Source organism: Lepisosteus platostomus, chromosome 4 (assembly GCF_059453375.1).
Source record: "Lepisosteus platostomus isolate fLepPlt1 chromosome 4, fLepPlt1.hap1, whole genome shotgun sequence".
Lineage (NCBI taxonomy): Eukaryota > Metazoa > Chordata > Actinopteri > Semionotiformes > Lepisosteidae > Lepisosteus > Lepisosteus platostomus.
In genome coordinates this window covers 21581719-21601196 of record NC_142614.1, presented here as the reverse complement: position 1 = coordinate 21601196, position 19478 = coordinate 21581719, and the positions used below count along the sequence as shown (strand labels likewise).

At 36.6% G+C, this 19478-nt stretch overlaps 1 protein-coding gene across 2 annotated transcripts in view; it reads right to left on the bottom strand.

Annotated features, from left to right (window-relative positions):
• Positions 1-19478, bottom strand: part of add1 (adducin 1 (alpha)) — a 52732-nt gene that overhangs the window by 4277 nt on the left and 28977 nt on the right. The window contains exons 11-18 of one of the 2 annotated variants that reach the window (XM_088629000.1): positions 16817-16912; positions 14887-14976; positions 14761-14778; positions 11836-11922; positions 8255-8411; positions 7036-7332; positions 5388-5489; positions 2534-2567 (exon numbers count right to left, since the gene is read on the bottom strand). In XM_088629000.1, the coding sequence (XP_088485126.1) occupies positions 2534-2567; positions 5388-5489; positions 7036-7332; positions 8255-8411; positions 11836-11922; positions 14761-14778; positions 14887-14976; positions 16817-16912 (881 nt within the window). The remainder of the gene's footprint in view (positions 1-2533; positions 2568-5387; positions 5490-7035; positions 7333-8254; positions 8412-11835; positions 11923-14760; positions 14779-14886; positions 14977-16816; positions 16913-19478) is intronic. The other variant, XM_088628999.1, reaches the window with a different exon arrangement.

Below are 19478 nucleotides of genomic sequence, written 5' to 3'. Positions count from 1 at the left end.
CAAATGGTGCTCCAAATTAAGTGGATTCAAACTAAATAGTAGAAATTGGTTTTCATCTATACAAAAAATGTTGACCGAGACATGAATGCAAGGGTTTACCGATTACAAAATTAGAAAGATTCTTTCTTGTAAAACTTTTTTACACCTTCGCTAACACCTGTTGGTATCAAGTACACAAACTAAAGAGTGCTATTCTTAATTTCCGTTCAAATGTCTCCTGATTATGACACCCACATAATAGTCTTAATTGAATAATTAACACTAAATATTATTTAATTCAGTTGGTGCCAATTCATACATAATTAATTAAATTAATAAATTACTCATTTACAAACTATTAAGAAAACAAACGTGAAACATACCCTTACTTTCTCATCAAGCTTAAAGAGAATTAGTACAGTACCCCTTCAACCTGTGTGCTTCATAGATTATCACATAGTGTGACTATCACCATCACAGCCTTCAAATAATTCATTTTTTTGATTCAACAGACACCCTTTACCAATCTGAAGTCCTTTCTCTTACTTTGCCTTCTGATTAAGTCTGCATTTAGCCATTGCCCCTTATCTATGGGTTATGGTATCTCATTTTGTTGGGTAAAATGTAAACATGAGTTCTCGTGATGTGCCATCAGATGGCAAAGGAAATGTTCATATTTATTTCTTCTAGACCTTTATGAAGTTTGCTCAATACAAAAAGTGTAAAAGCAGCTCTGGCAGGTCACACATTTCAAAAGCAGCTCAAGCCCAGTTTGATTAAAGTGTCATTCTTCAAAACACTTCAGGAATAACTACAAAATTACTTTCAAAATAACTTTACAAAAACAAACATTACATTTATTTTGCTTATTTTTTTCTGAATTCAAATTTGGGAAATCTCCAATTGCTATGCAACATGATGAACACTATACTTTATCGCTGACAGACTAGTGAACTGTGTGAAAATCCTTAATGTAAAAATATACTGTAGGAACCTACCTAAATATAACTCACTTCTACCCAGAAATCTAAAGATTCATGCCACAACACTCCAGCTGGGCTATGGTATGCATATCACTATGGTATCACTTTTGTGCAGGCACTGAAGAATTGCAGATTTAAAGCTGACAGGTGGCAGTCAGGCCTCAGCCATGCAACGTCCAAAATCAAGTGTTATCCTGTCTCCCAGTAAGCATTTTATATAAGAGTTCCTGAAGAATACTACTTACCCTTCTTAGAAAAGAAGGAAATGTAGGCTGCCTAGTACTGAAAATCTTACTGCCTGAAACATTTAACAGCACCCTAAAGCTTAAAATGTTTTTTTTAATGCTTTTGATACAGTATACTGAACATCAGCAGATTACATTTCATAACCCATGATTCAGACATCCGCTAAACCTCTGATTTTACTTTAATATAATATAGATGTTATGAACATCAAGTCTGCTTCAATAAAATAGTTGCTCAGAGAGAGGCAATACCTTCATTCCCAGACACTGGGAATGCTTTTGAAGTGCACTAACTATTGGAAGCAGTTGTCAATATAATGCTAAGGCAACACAAAGCTTTAACCCTGCAAGCTGTAAAGCACCAAAGAGTAAAGCACCAATAGTTTTTATTAATAAAGCACAGCCATAAAAATGCTAAAAAGGAGGTAGACACATACCTTCAACTGGTTCCCTTAACATTTCACACATTATCTTAAACCTCTAAATAGAATGATTATAATACAGGTATACTGTATAATACACATAGAATTTCTGAACAATTTCTTAACTGTAGTTTAAATATTCAAAGAAATGTTAAAACATTAACATTTCTTAATATTAAAGGAAGAGACTTTTTGATGCTAGGATTATTATGAACTGGTCAGGTCATTTTTCATCTCACACAAACACCTTCTTTCGAGTTGCATCATTCAAGGAAAGGGTGTGTTTCTTGAAAACAGTTTGAGTGTTTGCAATAGTGAATGAATATTAAAGGTGCAACCTTTCTTTTAGCTATACCACAGGAATGTCTGCTATAAATCACAAAAATGTAGTTATAATATATTATATAATTGTATTATATTGTCATTTTCCCTGAATTCAAATAAGATATTTAAGCAGGGAAGGTGCAGTTTTTCCTTTCTTATGCAAACCTTATTATACTGACAGCGGCTTCTACGGTTAATTCAGAAGTGTTCTAAACTTTATAAGATGAAGAGAAGGAGGTTTGCAGTTTGTTTTTAAAATTAGTCTATAGAAGAATTCTTTATATTCTGATTCTTATGGCAACTGGATAAAAGTGTAGTTGCTGAGAATGTTGTGTTTTTGTGTACAAGCGTGTAACACTACACAAAGAGCAGGGTGTGTAAACTGTTCTATGCTGGGCGAATGTTTTGTTTTCATATGAGACGACGTCTGGAATAGTACCTGTCCCCAAAAGGAAAAAAAGAAGTAATACAGTCAAAAAGAAACCAGCAAATGAATTAAAGCGCAGAAATGCGGGATAATCAAGCCATGCAGGAGGAGGTTAGAACTGAACAAGGCCATGAGATGTTGTACAGTACTTACTATGGCAACAGGTACTCTTTTGCATATCCATCTCCTGTTTGTAATGCAGGCACAGGAAGAAAAAAAAGCACAAGTAGAAACATGTCTATGCAGTCATCACAGCCATCGTGTTAAAAAGAAATACATAAAAAGAATGGAGAAATACCATTCTTACAAGATCTCAGAAATGAAATGGAGAAGTGAATGGGGAAAGTAGAACAAGACAAGTGATGTAACTTATAACACACTTGCTTAGATTACACCTTCTTGAAACTTATCTAATACAGCAATTTAAAGTTTCCTTCTTTAGAGAAACTGTCTTGGTCCAAGACAGTGGGCTTGCCATGGCTGATGGCATTGCAATACAACAATATTTTGTGGGGCTGGCAGAAAACCTTGGAACAGGGCAAAGACAGTTTGTTCAGTGCATTATGCCAGCGTGCTAATCCTTTTCCCTGAGAAGAAAGCACATTTCTGTGGTAATTCTAGGCTATTGTGCATATATAGTACTCTGTACTATTCAGAAAAGGTATTTAGCTCCCATATCCCATAGTATAAGGTGTAATCCAAACACAATATAGACAAAGAGGTGTGAAACCCTGAAGTGCAAAAACAGTTAAAAGGAAACATTATATGTCACAAATTATATTTTATTTTGAATAGTCCTATCAACTGTAGTGAATATATATACTGTATATACTGAGCATCAAAAGATACCTCACTTGCAACTACAATAAAAATCATGATGCTACCCTCACAAAAATTGACTTTTTTGTAGCAGATGCAGAGATATTTTAACAAACAAACAGGACACAGGAAGATTCATTTATTCGATTATCTCATTATTCATTATGCTGAAGAACTTTTGTCATGAACAGAGATCATCAACAAGCCGTCTACTGTTAAAGTCATAGGTTATCAGCATGTCTTACCACCACAAGAAGCAATACAACCTGTGTATCTATGACATGAAGATGCTGTCTTGTGGGATTCTTTCCTATTTCCTTTGTAGAGTCTAGAAAGTAGGGCATCTAAAGCATCACTAACATTCTCATCACGCAAGAAAGACAAAGACACTTAATCAGCTTCAGGATGTGTGTTGTCGTGCTGGAATGTTGACCAATGCAGTCAGATTGCCATCAAACACTACAAGTGGAAATCTGCCATGACCAGACTCTCTTGGCCACACCCGCACACATGGGCTCTCAAACTGATTCTGTTTCCACATTTGTTGTGCTATTCTCTCTGAAATCATCCATCAAGGTGGTGTACACAAACTTGATTAGTCCCTAAAGAGGACTTGGCACCAGGGCTGCCTTCCTGCAATGCACTAATGTTACAACTGTGAAAGGTTTACATTCTCCTCTTGATTAGTGGGACATGTTGGTTCCTTTCTACACTTTTTTTTTATTTTTATCACAATCAAACACACCTCATCACTTGTGTCCATTCACCTGTCTCACTACTAAGGTGATTTAAATACTTGTGCAACAGCCAAAGTTGATGGGTGCATGAAGATCTCTTATGAATTATTGATCAAAAGAATTCCAAAAACATATGAATTCCAAAAACAATAATATGAAAAATCGACATACTTTTTCTAAAATCAAACATATACAGTGTCTAATGATTCTTTGGATGCTCAGTATATATATATAAAGTACCCTTCACACATATTTATACCCTCAATGAAATAGGAACATCATATAACAGAATCAGTTACACATTGGATAATGTGTCTTGCTTAAAAAAATCTTTAAAAATGTTATTCTGAAATCATAATAGCATTAAACATTTCAGCTTTGAAATATTAGGAACAGGGCTCCGTTATGTTCTGGGGTTGTTTTACACCTATAGGTCCTGAACCCCTTGATAAGATAGAATGAATCCTGAATTTACTACTGAGAAGCAGAAAAAGGATATTACAGCATAGGAAAATAATCCAAAGCATAGATCCAATTCAACACAGCAATGCTTAAACGCACACAAACTAAAAGTTCTAGACTGGCCACCTCCATCTCCAGTTCTCACATTTGTAGTTTAAAATCTAAAAGCTACTGTAGTTCACAAACAGAAACCAAAGAACCTGGTTTCTAAGTCTGAAGGACCTAGAGCAATGCTGGTTGGAGGTATGGTCAAACATGTCTCCTCACAAGCACCAGAACCTTTTTTTTACACCACAGGAATTGTGTTGTCAGTGTAATCTATGACAGAAGAGGATTTGTATACAAACTACAGGGGCATTAATAAATGTGACCCATGTATGTTTTGAACACAAGTTAATTATGAGAAATATGACAATTTGTTTTCAGGAGCACACATTATCCAATCTGTAAGGCTTTCTGTTATGCAATGTTGTATTTGTTCCCGTTTCATCTGGGGTATGAATATATCTGTAGGTATAAAAGTAAAACAGATTAAGGTTTGGGTAGTGGAATGAAAATTATGAAATGTACAAAAACTCAAACTCCCTTAAGTGTCTTTTCTTTTAATTGAATACTTGGAGCTTGTTCAGCCTCGTTCCATTCAACAATGTCAAAGCTGTCATTGTCAATTGCACTGGATCTCTACAAGCTAACGCATTGAGAAATGCCCAAAGAGACTTAATTGTGTTGGTGGCAGTTTCAATTTAATGCTACTGCCTCTCAAAACATAGGAATCTTAATTTAATAAATATACAATATTTATTTTATTTTAAAGATGAATCCTGACAAAAAAATAATTAAGCAGCGGTACAAAAACTGTTAATTAAAAACACCTCTTCATCTATTATTGTATTATAATCAACAAGCACTTTAAATTCAAAAGAAATATACACTGCATTCCTGTTATATTCCATTAATCAAACTCCACGGTGAACCGTGAGGCAACGTACCTTCCTCTGCCCTGATGGGAGTGCTTGGAGGAGTGCGGGTTGGGGTGCAAACAGCAGGGCTCTGATCTTTCACTTCCTCCACAGCCTCCTGCTGTGACTGGTCTAAGACACACAATCGAGAAGCTCATCACAAAACAAAGCAAAACCGTTTTGTCCGGCGTTCATGTTGTGACGAGATGATGCACACATCCGGTCCTTAAGTGCTATAATCTTCCAGATTTCCTGGATAGCTTCAAAGAATTGATGTACAGTTGCAAGGAAAACTTTGTGAACCCTCTGGAATTACCTGGATTTCTGCATTAATTACTCATAAAAATGTGGTCTGATCTTCAACTAAGTCACAAAAATAGTCAAACACAATCTGCTTAAACTAATAACACACAAACAATTGTACTTCTTTTTGTCAATATTGAACACATTGTTTAAGCAGTCACAGTCCAGGCTGGAAAAAGTATGTGAACCCTTGTATTTAGTAACTGGTAGAACCTCCTTTAGCAGCAATAACCTCCACCAAATGTTTCCTGTAGCTGATGATGAGACCTGTACAGTTAATTCTTGCAACTGTATTTATATCAGTAAAAATATGAACTGTTTAAGATCAACAGAAAGTGAAGTTCTATTTAGTTGCTAAAAGTTGAAAATAAGATTCAGCGCACCTCCGAAACTGGAGTTGTGCATCACTTGTGTTCAGTGCTCAGGGTTCCCACAATTCCTCACAGTTAATTTTCAGTGATTTATTCAGGATGTCTGTGGTGACCTTGCCTTCACCTTCTATAATAATCTAATCCTCAACACTCTTTATTATACTTCAATTTTAAATGCTGACTGAGGGAAGAACTGACAGCCATTACCAGAAGCCTCAGAGTATGGCAGCCAAATCTCCACTTTATTTTGTCTAGCCGCTTTTGCATACAGCTGAGTTCAACCATTTTTCCTAGCTGAAATTAAATATGGCTGGCTCCTTCATCCACTACAGTTAATAAACGGAAGCCTCTATACTTCAAAGGTCAAACAACAGAGACACACAAGTTGCACTAATTAAGCACATCTCAAAAGAAGCAGAAACTCTGCTTAAACCTTCTGGTGTTTTTCGATTTGTTTTTTAGGATGCGTGGGAACCCTAAACAGAACTCAGTCATTGGTTTACAAAAACAATAATCTCTAGGCTTTTTATTCATCCAAACAAATATGAAAAGCAAGCCTGAAACATCACATAGGTCCAGGTAAACATCGATTAGAGGACTCTGACACCAGAGAGAATCAAGCTAGATGCACATGCTACACTCTTTACCACCACCCAATAAAGCTAGTTATGGGTTATCTGGAAAATGAGAAATTAATAAAAAGACAATATTAGTATAGCTCCACAAGCCCCACAAGACCATGATCGGTATTATTAGAGGGATTGTCCAGCCAGTATAATTTTGTATTATTTTCTTTTTATTATTTGCTCTGATCGTACCATCACCTTTAAAAATCACCGTTAAGATTTCCCAGATGAATCAATCACCAAGAGGACCCAGGGTGGACTCAAAAGCCAGGCCAGGGTCAGATTCTTTTAGAAGACGCAAGTGAGGGGAGGGGAAAACAGCCGGGCATTTCATCTGAGAAATCCCCGAATGCAAGACAGAGGGGGGCTCAGAAGTACCTGAAGCCTCATTCAAAAGGTCAGTGTTCGAGCTGAGGGCTCTGAGGACCGCAAAGTGAAATTCCCTGTGCGGTGATTCCACCGAGTCCATTTCCTCTACTGCAGATGTCTTGGCAGCCCCAGGGCCTAGCGCCAAGCCCTCCAGCCCAGGATCCTGGCTCAGGCTTGGTGGGTGAAAGACGGGAAACTCTTCTCTGTTTTCAATATCAAGAGGCACCTCAGACCCGACTGGGAGGTTTGAGGAGGGCAGTTCTTGCTGGCTAGTGCATTCTGTAGCTTGGGCCTCTTCCCCCTGTACTGAATGCAATGTAACAGTTTCTATCTGCTTCTTGCCCTGCGCGAGGAGAAAACATGAGACGGGACTGCTGGACATCCAGTATATATCACACATGAAGAGGCATATTCTTGCATCATCCCATTACACCACAGGAGAAGGGGTGCAGATGGACCACCTTCCATAATATTATCAAAAACCTTCACCTCCCATTATAAGGCAATGACTTGAATAGCTTCCAGTGTGAAAGATAAAATGGGTGAACTTTATCCATAGTTCAACAGCTACATTAAAATCATTTCAGTGTCAGTACCTGTTATGATTAAAGAATTCATTTGAATGAACTTTTTTTTTTGAGTGTCATTATTTCTGAAAAGCAGATTTTCACTAAAAATTGTTTCAAATACATAGAAAATTCCATTTTTTTTCTGTTTCATAAAATCTCTTCTTACCGGGATTAATGTTTCTCCCATTACTTCCAGGAATAAGGCATTTTGATGGAAAAGTAATATGAGAGATTAACCTAATATAGCTTGTATGAAATAAAGGGACAACAAATGAAAACTTATTTGAAAACACAAAAAGGCATTATTTTATTTCTACATTGCTGGGTGAAACAGTATGTTTAAAAAGCCATGGAAATTCATATTTTTAGATAAACAGTTCCAAGACAAAGCCATGCTATAGCAGCTGCTTCAACTGGATTCACTGGCTGTGGGGATTATTTCCACTTCTGCCTTTTTATTCCTGGGTTCCTATTTTGCCATATATGATTTTGTTTTCAGCCTGCATCTAATACATAACCTTGGCATTAATCAACTGCTCTAAGGCATACACTGACACTTCTGCAAACAATACTACCCTTTCTGTTCCGTTTCCACGGCATCACTCCCATGATGCTAGCAAAGGTTAATGACAAGAATGAGGCCTCATGGGACACCTTACCTTCAGGGCCTTTCTGTTTGCGCTCCACCTCCTTGCGGTACTCTTCCAACTCCTGGTCAGTCAGCTTGTTGAATGGGTTTGGTCCAGTGGTGCTCATAATCACTCGTGGCTGGTACTCCTTCTCAATGATGGCTTTAGAGGCCGTCACCAGTTCTCCCTGAAACAAAAATACAGAATACATCCTGACGACAGGCCTCTACATTTTTATTTTCACTTTATTATGTCCTTTTAAATTGAATACCTTGTTTCTATTTGACACTAAAACTGAATCTAAACTTTAAATTAGTCTGGACTAGTCATACCTGTTGTGGAATTATTCCTATAAAGTGAATGAAAAAAAATCACTTAATATACTGTGAATGAAGAGTACACACACATTTGCAGTTGAACATGTCAAGTCGATTCTTCTAGATTGGTGTAGGTTGGTTTCTCTGTTAACAGATATTTCAATATTTTCATAACATTGAGCATTTTTGTACTCCTGAAACTCGTACTCAAAAACACATGAGGAGACTCTAAGTCATTGTTTTCTTGTTGCTAAAAATATCTCATTACTAACATTTATTATTAATCCTAGTGCAGTGAAGTTTTTAAGAATGTCTAAAAGAGAGCTTTTTCACATTTTCATAAATTGGAAAAGTACTGGGAGGCATCCATTCTGAAAAACCATAAAGAGACTTTCCTACCCTACCTCATCCAAGATACCTCTGATCTCAAGTAAGAATGAGATCACACACTCCACAGTCATCAAAGTTCTATGTTAGGTTCTTTAAATGCTTTATATCTAACATCTGGCTGTTTTTTATAACATGTGATGTTCCCAAAACACCTTCTGTCAAACTCCCTAAACCCTTGAGCCCTGACAGTGTACATGAAACTTTTTTTTTTACACTGCAGTCAAGTATTCTGATGAGTGCTGATATTAAAGTCTTTAAATACTCAAGTCTAAGGATCTATTTAGCCCATTGGAAAGAAAAGGTATGTTTGAAAACTACAAAAAATGAATAATAAATATAAAACATTAAAAGAAATGTAATCTCCATTTAGTATTTTATGTTAACCATTGCAGCATATAAAACAATACTGCATATGAGTATCACATTGGTGTTAATTTTTTTAACAGGTCTTCAATTCCGGTTTAACACTTGTTGTACCTCTCAGCATCCAAACTGCATCACCACAAATATTTTTTTTTAAAAGGTCAAAAACTTTCTGGCAGCAGTTCCAATTTTCAAAATCCACAGCCCAGCAATTAAACAACATCCACTTCATTGTTTTTTTTTTATTCTTTTAAGGCCAAGAACTACCTGTGGCCACCTGTTTCCAAAGGTTTTTTGATGGCTCTAACCCTGTGAATAATATTTATTTTTTATTTTTGAGGCGGGAATTGGCCTTGTTTGTGTGAATGAATTCGTTGAATTCTCTTTAATCAGCCTCCATATTGTTTAATTTGCCTTTGAATGCCCCTGCAAAGCTAAATAACAGCAAAGTGTTATTTTACAGAATACACAATTGAATAAAATAATTTTACAAAGCACAAAAGTAAAAATAAATCAGAATCAGTTACTGGAACCTGTTAAGAAAAAGATGCTCCACTTTCACAGTTTTTCTTATTAATGTTTATAAGTTTTAGTTATATTGAGTTTTGCCAAGATACAAAGAGAACAAAGTCCACAAGACTGTGTTAGGAGGAGCAGCTCAAGAAGAGATTTAGTTAAACTAAGCAGGATTTTTCCAAACATGGAATGGACTTCTTCAAAATAGGATAATTAGACTGGCCTCTGATGGCATCTCTCATTTAATGTCTATCATATAAGTTCTCCTTTTTGGTCTATCACTGAGTCTCTTCAAGATACTTTTACAATCAGAACCCCCAAAAAGTTGCTGCAGTTAAAAATTTGTTATAGAGATGAATGATGTATAACTATGTTAAATTAAGATATTACACTAACAATTTAAGGAAAATCTCATTGCAAGCCACTTTGTCTACATGCGTTCTACAAAGCCAAGTCAATCTTCACACAAAACAGGCTATGAGCAGATGATTTCTTTGACAGACATGCAGCAGTCTCACAGGACACGTGCTACTTATGCCATCTTATGAAACAAACATCAATATTATTTAATCAAATTCAATGCACAATAGATTAGTTGTTTACAATGGCTTACATAATCTTCACATTATTATTCATATGTTTTATTAAAGCTTCTATCTAAAGCAACTTAAATTGATACAGAGGGACATTTTGTTGGTGCCATCTGAATGAAGCACCTTGCTCGGCAGCTGTCCCTCATCCAGGATCTGGACCCACAACCTCCCTGTTGCAGGCCCCAAGCCCTAGCCTCTACTCCACACTGCTGCATTATTCACTTGTTTAAAAAACAGACTACTGTACCATATGGGAGTGGTTAATACTCTGAACATTGTACTACTTCAAATCCAGTTTCCTGGAAGTCTGACATATGATTCCTGTGTATTAAATGTGATGTAGTTATGTATTTAGTATGATTAAGGTAAGATTTCATCATAACTTCAGAAATCTCAAATGTGAAGAGGCCATTTGGGCTATTGTGCTCATTTCAATCTACTGCTCCCTAGTCCTATAGCCAGTGTTGAATTTCTGTTGATTCCCCACCCCCACACTCTTTATTTGGACAATTTAGACCTGACAAATCTAAGTTGCTTGTCTGGGAGGTGATGAGAAACTGAAGTACCTTGAGAAAACTAAAGCACCATGGGTAGAGAATGTGAACACCACATGGACACCTACTCTATTCTGGAATTGAACCCAGGACTCAAGTCTTAAGAAGCAATGCTCAACATCTTCCAACCTCATGTATAATGTAATTTAACAACCAAATAAAATACCAAGTATTTGGCAAATTCTCTGTATTTGTCTTCCTTTAACGATGTAACAAGAAGTCAAAGATATTAGCAAACTAGTGTTGGCTTCTTTGTAGCAACAATGAAAGAAGAATCTGCTACGGTCTATTCTAATCAACTGAAATATTTTTTTAATGAGTATTTTGTCCTATTTAGCTCTTTGTTCTTCTCTACCTTTGCAATCATTGTGGTAAACACACCAAATGTTTTTTTTCAAAGCTTTTTAATTCCAACACCACAATGTACCAAAAGTCAAATTTTCCCCCAAAAGGAATGTCTGAGGAGAACTTTAACATAAGTCATAATTTATCACCGAAATCTAAGCTTACTTGTTTTCTGATCTGTTGCCACCTACTTTGGAATAAGATTAATTATCAAACATATTTCAAGGGGAACATCTTTTGGGACAAATTAATGAAAAATTATACTGTGCATTACAGTGTTCAGGAATTTGAATTTGTTATTCAAATGGAATAACAAATAATTCTAATCTAATTTAAGACAAATATTTAAGAATACTTAATGAAGACTCCTTAATTTCCCTTATTCAACAGTTGAATTATAATACCCAAACCCCTTAATTTCTATCTTCAGTAGGGCAATGGAGAACAATACAGGGTTAAGGACTAAAACAGAGACCAGGTCAGAAAGAGGAAAACAGTGCAGGGTTAAGGTTTAGTGACAAGTCAGTAAGTACCTTTCTAATAGACTTAGCAGGGCTATTTGCCTGCTCTGTGTGATCGAGCCCGTCAATAGTTTCCGTACAGTCAGAGAGGGGAGCATCCTGCAACAGTAAACTGAGTGAACAGTGCACAACCAAGCCCTGACTTTTACACCCATAAACCAAGAAATGGAACACTCCACACAACACATGCAGAGAACATTCCCAACAGTGATGCACAAAGACATGAGGATGAGTGAATAGTCTGAAGTCATGCGCTTAAAAGAAAGGAGCAGGCAAATGTAAACTAATGTTGTACGTCACCATGTGTCTGCTGTTTGAGCAACTGTTAACTTCACAACTTATAAATTGCAGTGCCTTTGCTTTCAAGTGATTTCTCAGCATTATTAGTTATCTTAAGTCTATCTCTGGGAATGGAGAGTTGCTACTTTCCATCTTGTTGGCTGTGGTTTGGAGACAAGCTTCTCTAGTAAATTTTAGTGAAATTAAACATACACCCCTGATGCACTGAATAGAAATCCTTCTTATACAGTATACCCAATTTGAAATCACCTGTTTTGTCTTTGCATTCACTTCCCTTTGCCCACATGGGGAGAATGAGAAAGCACAGATAGCCTTCTCTGATACACACAACCATCTAGCCATGTGGCTTCTGACACTACAAGCTGTGCAGCACCATACAAGACCACTGACTGGAGGAGGAAAGTGCACCTACTGTAACTGACGTCACCAGGGGAGACAGGAGATAGGAGAACCCAGGCTATCTAACCCTCAGTTCGCCCCTGGCAGTCTTGAGCAAGCTGGGCACCGCTGCTTGGACAGAAACTAACATCTTGACAGTGTCAGAATGGATTTTTTAAAACTAATTTACAAACATGAGACAAAATAAAGATCAGAAAATTAAACAGTAGCAGAATCGCATGGTGATGTATAACGCATTTTTCATAGTCCCTCTATTTTTTGTTTAAACAGAGACAGTACCTAGTCGTACTTCACAGACTGTGAACCATGATGACCAATTTTCACATGCACTCACAGTTACAGATGCCAACATCAACTGTTTGGTTTTCTAGCTTTACTAGTGATATAGTGTTCATGCTATTTTCACAGCAGTAAAAGAGGATTATTTTTCAACCTCACTTATTAGTAAATAGTTTGGGGATTTCTGAGATTGTCTGATAATGTAAATACTGCCTCTCTGATTGCCAATGGCATTGCCATTTTGGAAAACGTTTTTTTTTCGGTAGGAGGTGAATAACTAGCGGGAAAGGGATGGGGCACTTAATGCATTATGCTACTGTACTGAACTGGAGCACCAGAAAACTAAACATGGCAACTGCCCAACACTGACTGCTACTAATGTAATGAGTCAAACTTTTTATCACTAAAATCTGTCAAAATACCCCAAATGTTTTTTTTTATAATCTATATTATTAGTGGTGAAAAACCAAAGTCTGCAGCTTTCATAAAGAATTTAAAACCCTCAGTGACTAAAAACTCACTCATGAAAACTAACAGAACAGCAACAAAAACCATAAAGTTGCTGAGAGATAGGATGGTATGAATATCCCCCCTATGAAACTTGCAGCACCGTAGGCCAGAGGTCTCACTCCATCATACGAGTGGTCCTATGCCCTTCCACTCCTCTCAAGTTAGGGTTAGATGGGTGTTCTCTGGAAAGCTTCATAACATGACAGTCCAACATCATCTTAATCAGGAATGGCACAACTGTTGCTCATTTTACTACATTCTAGTGTCCTGATTAGTACAAAATCTTCAGAATCGCTTATGATGAAAGTCACTGTGTGGGTGAAACAAACTAACCAGTCTTTCACCCTGACTGCCTTTCTATTTAGTTTTTGTAGTGGTGTGATTATTTAGGCCATTCAAGACAAGTGAGCTGGATTCCAAGTGGGGTTATACAGCTGCAAACCATGTGCAAGAGGTCTGGATTTCTATTTCATTGTCCTGGTGTGATAGCTTTTGTAAAACAGCTTCAAGGACAGATCTGACAAACCACAAATGTTGTAAAGACATGTTATTTTACTCTGAGCTGTATGCAATGCTTGAAGAAAACTACTTTAGTAAAACTACCTACTTGTAACTAATTTGTTACATTATTCTGTAGCATATGACAATGTCTAATCATAAAAGAAATGTGAACATAATAAAGAAAAGTTAAAAAACTCCCCAAATATAATTAAAATAATTACTTTCTAAAAGCAAAAAATAAAATAAGGCTTCACAATGGTCTTATAATTTGACACGTAAATCAATGTTCAAGAATTTTGTAAAGTACGACCTGCAAAATATGGAGTTTGAGGAAAAAAGTTTTTTTTCCTTAATTCTGTCTTTTTAATCTAGGTTATGGGCAGTTTAAAGTCTACTTTAAGCTGTATTACATGCTACGTGGAAAAAATAGATAATTATGTAAATATCAGAGCTTCTCTCAATACACAATTAAACTTCTTTGCATATATTTAGGTTATTCTGCCATTTCTAAATTGCAGAATAAAACAACATGCCTTTATTTATATGGGTAAGGGAAACTGTTCTGAGAACAAAACACTCCTCAACACAGGACAATATGGCAACAGAAGTGCCATAGTAACTTCAGAAGCCAACACATGGATAAAACAAGGCCAGAATCCTAAAGCCACTCACTCAAAAGCACCAATCATCAGAACACATTTTAAGAAGTTAAACTTCTAAGTAGTAAATGAAATTTAACAAAACAATGGGGGACACAAAAGCTGAATGTCACACATGCAGATTCAATGCTCACATTGACCAAGAGCAATGTGTTCGTTTGACATGCTGTAGCTGCTCATTTAAAGCTCAGCTTATAAAAAAAGCTCACTAAACCAACAAAAAGAGGGACACAATCTGTCTCTTGTTGCAGAGGTAGTGGCACAGCATGTGGTTACCTCTAACACTTACCTGCCAGATTGTAACTCTCTGCAGTCAAAGAATAATTTTACAATTACTATTGGGCTGTAGTTACGGAAAACCAAATGTCAAAAAGCATAAAAAATGCTGGTTTTTACGGCCTGACAAGAGGCTCACCTGGACGTAGCTGCGATCAACAACGGCTCCAGACAAAACCTGGGACTGAGGTCCTGCGGTTTTGATGTCTTGCAAATTCTGTTCACGGATCTAAATGAAGATTCAGATTAAATAAACTTTAGAAAGTCAAGAAGCGTTTTCACACCTAATTCAGTCCACAAAAACTAATTAAACTGCTCAACAATGATCAGAGGCTGTGAAAGGACTGTAGAAATGTCAGTACTCTCGTAACATTTTTCTACTCCTCATTACCTACCAAGTGAACTGTGACAATAAGTAGAAAGGTGTGCTTGTGAGTTTAAGTGTGCAAGGGTGATGCAATCATGTGTAGAAGGCACACAGGTTCTTTAATCATACTGGAATAACACTGTGGCTTAGGGAAAGAAAGCTCATTGTAAGCTCGCTGCATGGCATTGCGTCAACAGCGATTTGAGACCAGACCTGTGGCATAACTATTATTAAAGCAACAAAAGTTCAGATGTCATCTCATTTCTACACAGCAAGACTTTCAAGGCTATGTGGATCAAGCTGAGATCAATGTTATCAATTGGACTACTTTAGAGTATGACCTTAATCCAGACGAGTAACCTGAGGAATGGGGTGGGGTGGAGGTGTACAGGGACATCAGCCACTACCAAGCAGCACTGCTTAGATTGCAACATCATTTCAGGTGACACTCTGGAACATCCATGTGGGATGATTTCTACAAATTTACTCCATGACACTTGCATGCATTTCAGCTGATGAGGGAGCACCTGACCTGAATGCGTCCCACTGCCCACAACAACACGTAACTCTTTTTGGAAACTTGTTTGCAAGTGATAATCTTAGAGGTAATATTTAAAGTGTAAACCTTCCACGTGTCTTTTAATGATTATCTGTGATCTTGGGTTCTGTTGGAGTTTCTTAAGAGGTATTTAAAAATGCACCTCGCTAGGTTTCACATACTTTCAGGATCAACACTGACTTGTGGCCTAACGCAAAGATACCAGGCCAATCAAGTCCCTGATGCATTTATTATTCATGTGTCATGGACAAACAAGACCCTGTTACATTTCATGTCTTACAGCTGTGTCTGTCACTCGACTAAAGTTTTGCTCCACTGGAGTAATACTACACTTGTCTAGAAGCATCAGGTTACATCAAACAGATATGGCAAGATGCTGCAGGAACAAGATCACACAGAAGTACAAATCTTGTTTTTATTCCAAATTTGAGATAACCTAAAAACCAGATCTTAAGTTTTTAGCTCTGGCAGCTAGAAATGTATACAAGACAAAAGAAAAGCATTTTCAGAACCTTCAGGTTTAACAATTACATACTTATGTACATTAGTTTGCAGTAATTGGTTAATGATTTGGAATTAATCAAGGAGAAAGACAGCAAGCTAAATTTTCTCTCTATACATGTATACTGTATATGGCTTTCTGCCCTGTACAATTTCTTCAACTACTATAGCTAATATATTCTGAAATGGATTAAACCAGCATTGAACAGGAGTTTATTTCCCTGAAGATTACTGATACTCAGACCTTCCACAGCTCTGAATTGAGGAGGAGGCTCCCAACATTTGGCACCTTACAGGCAACATAATTTAGAGACAGTCTATTATTTTGAAGTCTTAGCAAAATGTATTTATAGATATAATGGCCATGATTGACAATCAATGTGCCCCTTTTGGGCTCATCAAAGTTAAAAATACAGTACACTGTATGTACTGCACTTGCCAACAAGGCACCTTTCATCGGAGACCTCCAACTCCTTCACCTTTCTACAGTTTGTTTTAAAGTGGTATCTTCTCCGACACATAGGACAGGGCGCACGCTGTAAGACCGACTAGAGATGCTCAGAAGCTCAGCAGGGGAAGCACTGCGCTTTTCCAAGGCTGCCGAAAGACAGCGTGTTTTTTTTCTCGGTGACAATACCAGACCTTGTTCCTCATCTCCTGGACCTCTTTGGGGTTAGTGTTCAGTGGGACAAACTGATTGGCAGCAACCGCCTGTCGGAGTCCTTCTTCTTTAGTCCACTGTAATACCACGACAGAGATTAAAATTCATTGCAAAATAAACACACTGGAACAAAACAAGGCACACAAGCTATACTCCACAATATGTCATGCATCTTGAAAAGACTATGTACAAGAAGAGCAGCAAACCAATGATGATGCAATTTAAAGCTAAAAGGACCTGGACATTAAATCTTTTTAATTTGCATATACATTTTATGAAGTGCAGTAGTGTTAAGAGCATAAACAAACCAAAATGCTGAACTCTACACTGGTATGTTTGGTCAATCTTAATTGTGGTTGCTTATTCCTGGTTCAGCTGACCTAACATCCAGAGTACATCAACATTAGGTCCTCAAACATTTAAATTCTTTGGTGGTGCTATACTTTATTTTCACAAGAATCAAAACTAAACCCTTATCATCACCTTTTTCAACAAGTGAATGATAGAACAGAGCAGAAAGCTGAGCACTGTTCAAACTGCTTTACACCACACTTATGCAATTTAAATAACGCAGATATGCAAGTGATCTGCAAAGTTGCTTTGCTGTTAATTCTGATACACCTTTAGTTAATCTCAACTCCAGAAATACCAAAAGGGGAAAATTGAATTTTTTCAGACACGTCAATGAAAACTCATGATTCCTTCTACTACAATAGCCTACTACAAGTATTTTTTTCACAAAAGGAAAGACAGAAATGTTCCAGTTCTACTTTGGTGATAACAATAGTTACACCTTTCTTTCGTAATACCACTGCAGTAGTAACATGTTCCAGTGAAAAGGGGATTTGGCATTTGACACTATTATGGTCTTCAATTTCATAGCCTAGTGACAGCCCCACCCTTGTCTCTATCCCTTCAAAAAAAGGCTATCCAGTTAGTTTTCTTACCTTTTTGAAGCGGTTTAATCTTTTTTTGAACCATCACCCTTGTGGTCAGATATGCTTTTGGAACTGTACATGAAAATACAAAAGTGTCTGCAGATACTTGCAGAGTCAGACTCTCATTACTAAAGATAAACTGAGATGTACAGTATGTGCTAATTTAAGAAATATTTCTTAAGAAACATCATAAAGTCAGTGATTAAAAAAAATGTCTCCTCCACTCACTGATAAGCATCATACAGTTTGGGATATTAATTGACCACTACCAACATTTTAGTCACTTACAGATAGTATAGCCTTATTTTTCAGTCTAACACAAGGTAAAACACTGCAGAGATTATTTTTATGTTCTTACTATATCTCTTCATATAGAATAAATTAAGGTGGACACACTTGCAAAATATTAGGCAGCTTCGGACTTTTACCATTCATATTTAATAGCCTACCTTGTACAAAAATCATTAACACTACTGCATGCATTTACCAGCACCATGAAGAAATTGAATTAAAAAAATATTTTTCCAAAATTGCACTAGTAACAGGATTATTATCTGATTGGTTATCTAATCTAAGAGTTAACTAATCTTTCTGGGGCAATGGAATACTTTAAATAATCTTTGAGTCATTAAAATGATGACAAAAACCATTGCTTATGAAATAAAATTATCAGCTTTTTAGAGGGAGAAAGCTGTATTAAGTAGCTTTTCTCACTGGGTGCTGGAAGAAAAAGTATGTTGGTGAATTACTTTGAAAAACAGTTCAGATGTATTCTAAAGAGTTTGGTTTTCATTCACCATAATATGTAAAATACAGTTTATAATAGATTTATACATGGAACACATACAGGCAAATTCCATGCTTAATATGGAAAGGAGAAACAATATTTTGGCTGTAGAGCCTCCTTCTGGGTGTGAAAAGTTTATAAAATTCTCCTGACTTCACACTAGCTGATCTACGTCAACCTTATAAGCTAAACCAAGCTGCTCACAGTGAGTACCCTAACAGTTCATGTGTCATTCCACACAGTAAGTTCACAAGATGTTTTAGGGGCAGTGCTAAGATGTACCTATTTAATCACTTAAAGTAGCAAAATAGGAACAGGACAGACAGTTGGCCCATTAGACTAGTCTTTATCATCATTGATAATCGCTCTAGAAAACATCAAACACAAAAGCCAACTGAAAGCATAAGATGAGGTGTCCATGGAAGGTGAGGCGATATCACTGGCTTTGAAGCTACATGAAAGAGCAATATAAAAGCAATGCATGAGCGGGCATCACCAAAGTTGCATGTCATTAGACTATTTTACAACACCAAAATAAACATTCATCTTGAAACCACTTTTTTTTTACGTGGGCTACTTGCCTAAAACATTTAGATAAAGGTATAAGATTTAATACTTTTTATGAAGTCTGGTACAAGAGATGGTACAAAATGGTTAGGTCTATAATTATATTTAAAATGAAGATCAGTAGGCTAAATTCTGCCTGACAATTAATGTTAATATTTTTTAAACGTTTAGGCTTATTTCTGAACATTTTCTGTGGCTTAAGGCTCTTTGTTGCACACATTAAATGTAAATGTCTTCCAAATATTCCGATATAGAATCTGTCTTAAAATTATTATATTCGTGCGATGTTAAAATGTTTTGTTAATTTAGTCATTCTTTAACACTGGTAATGCTCAGCTCAGGTAAAAGAAA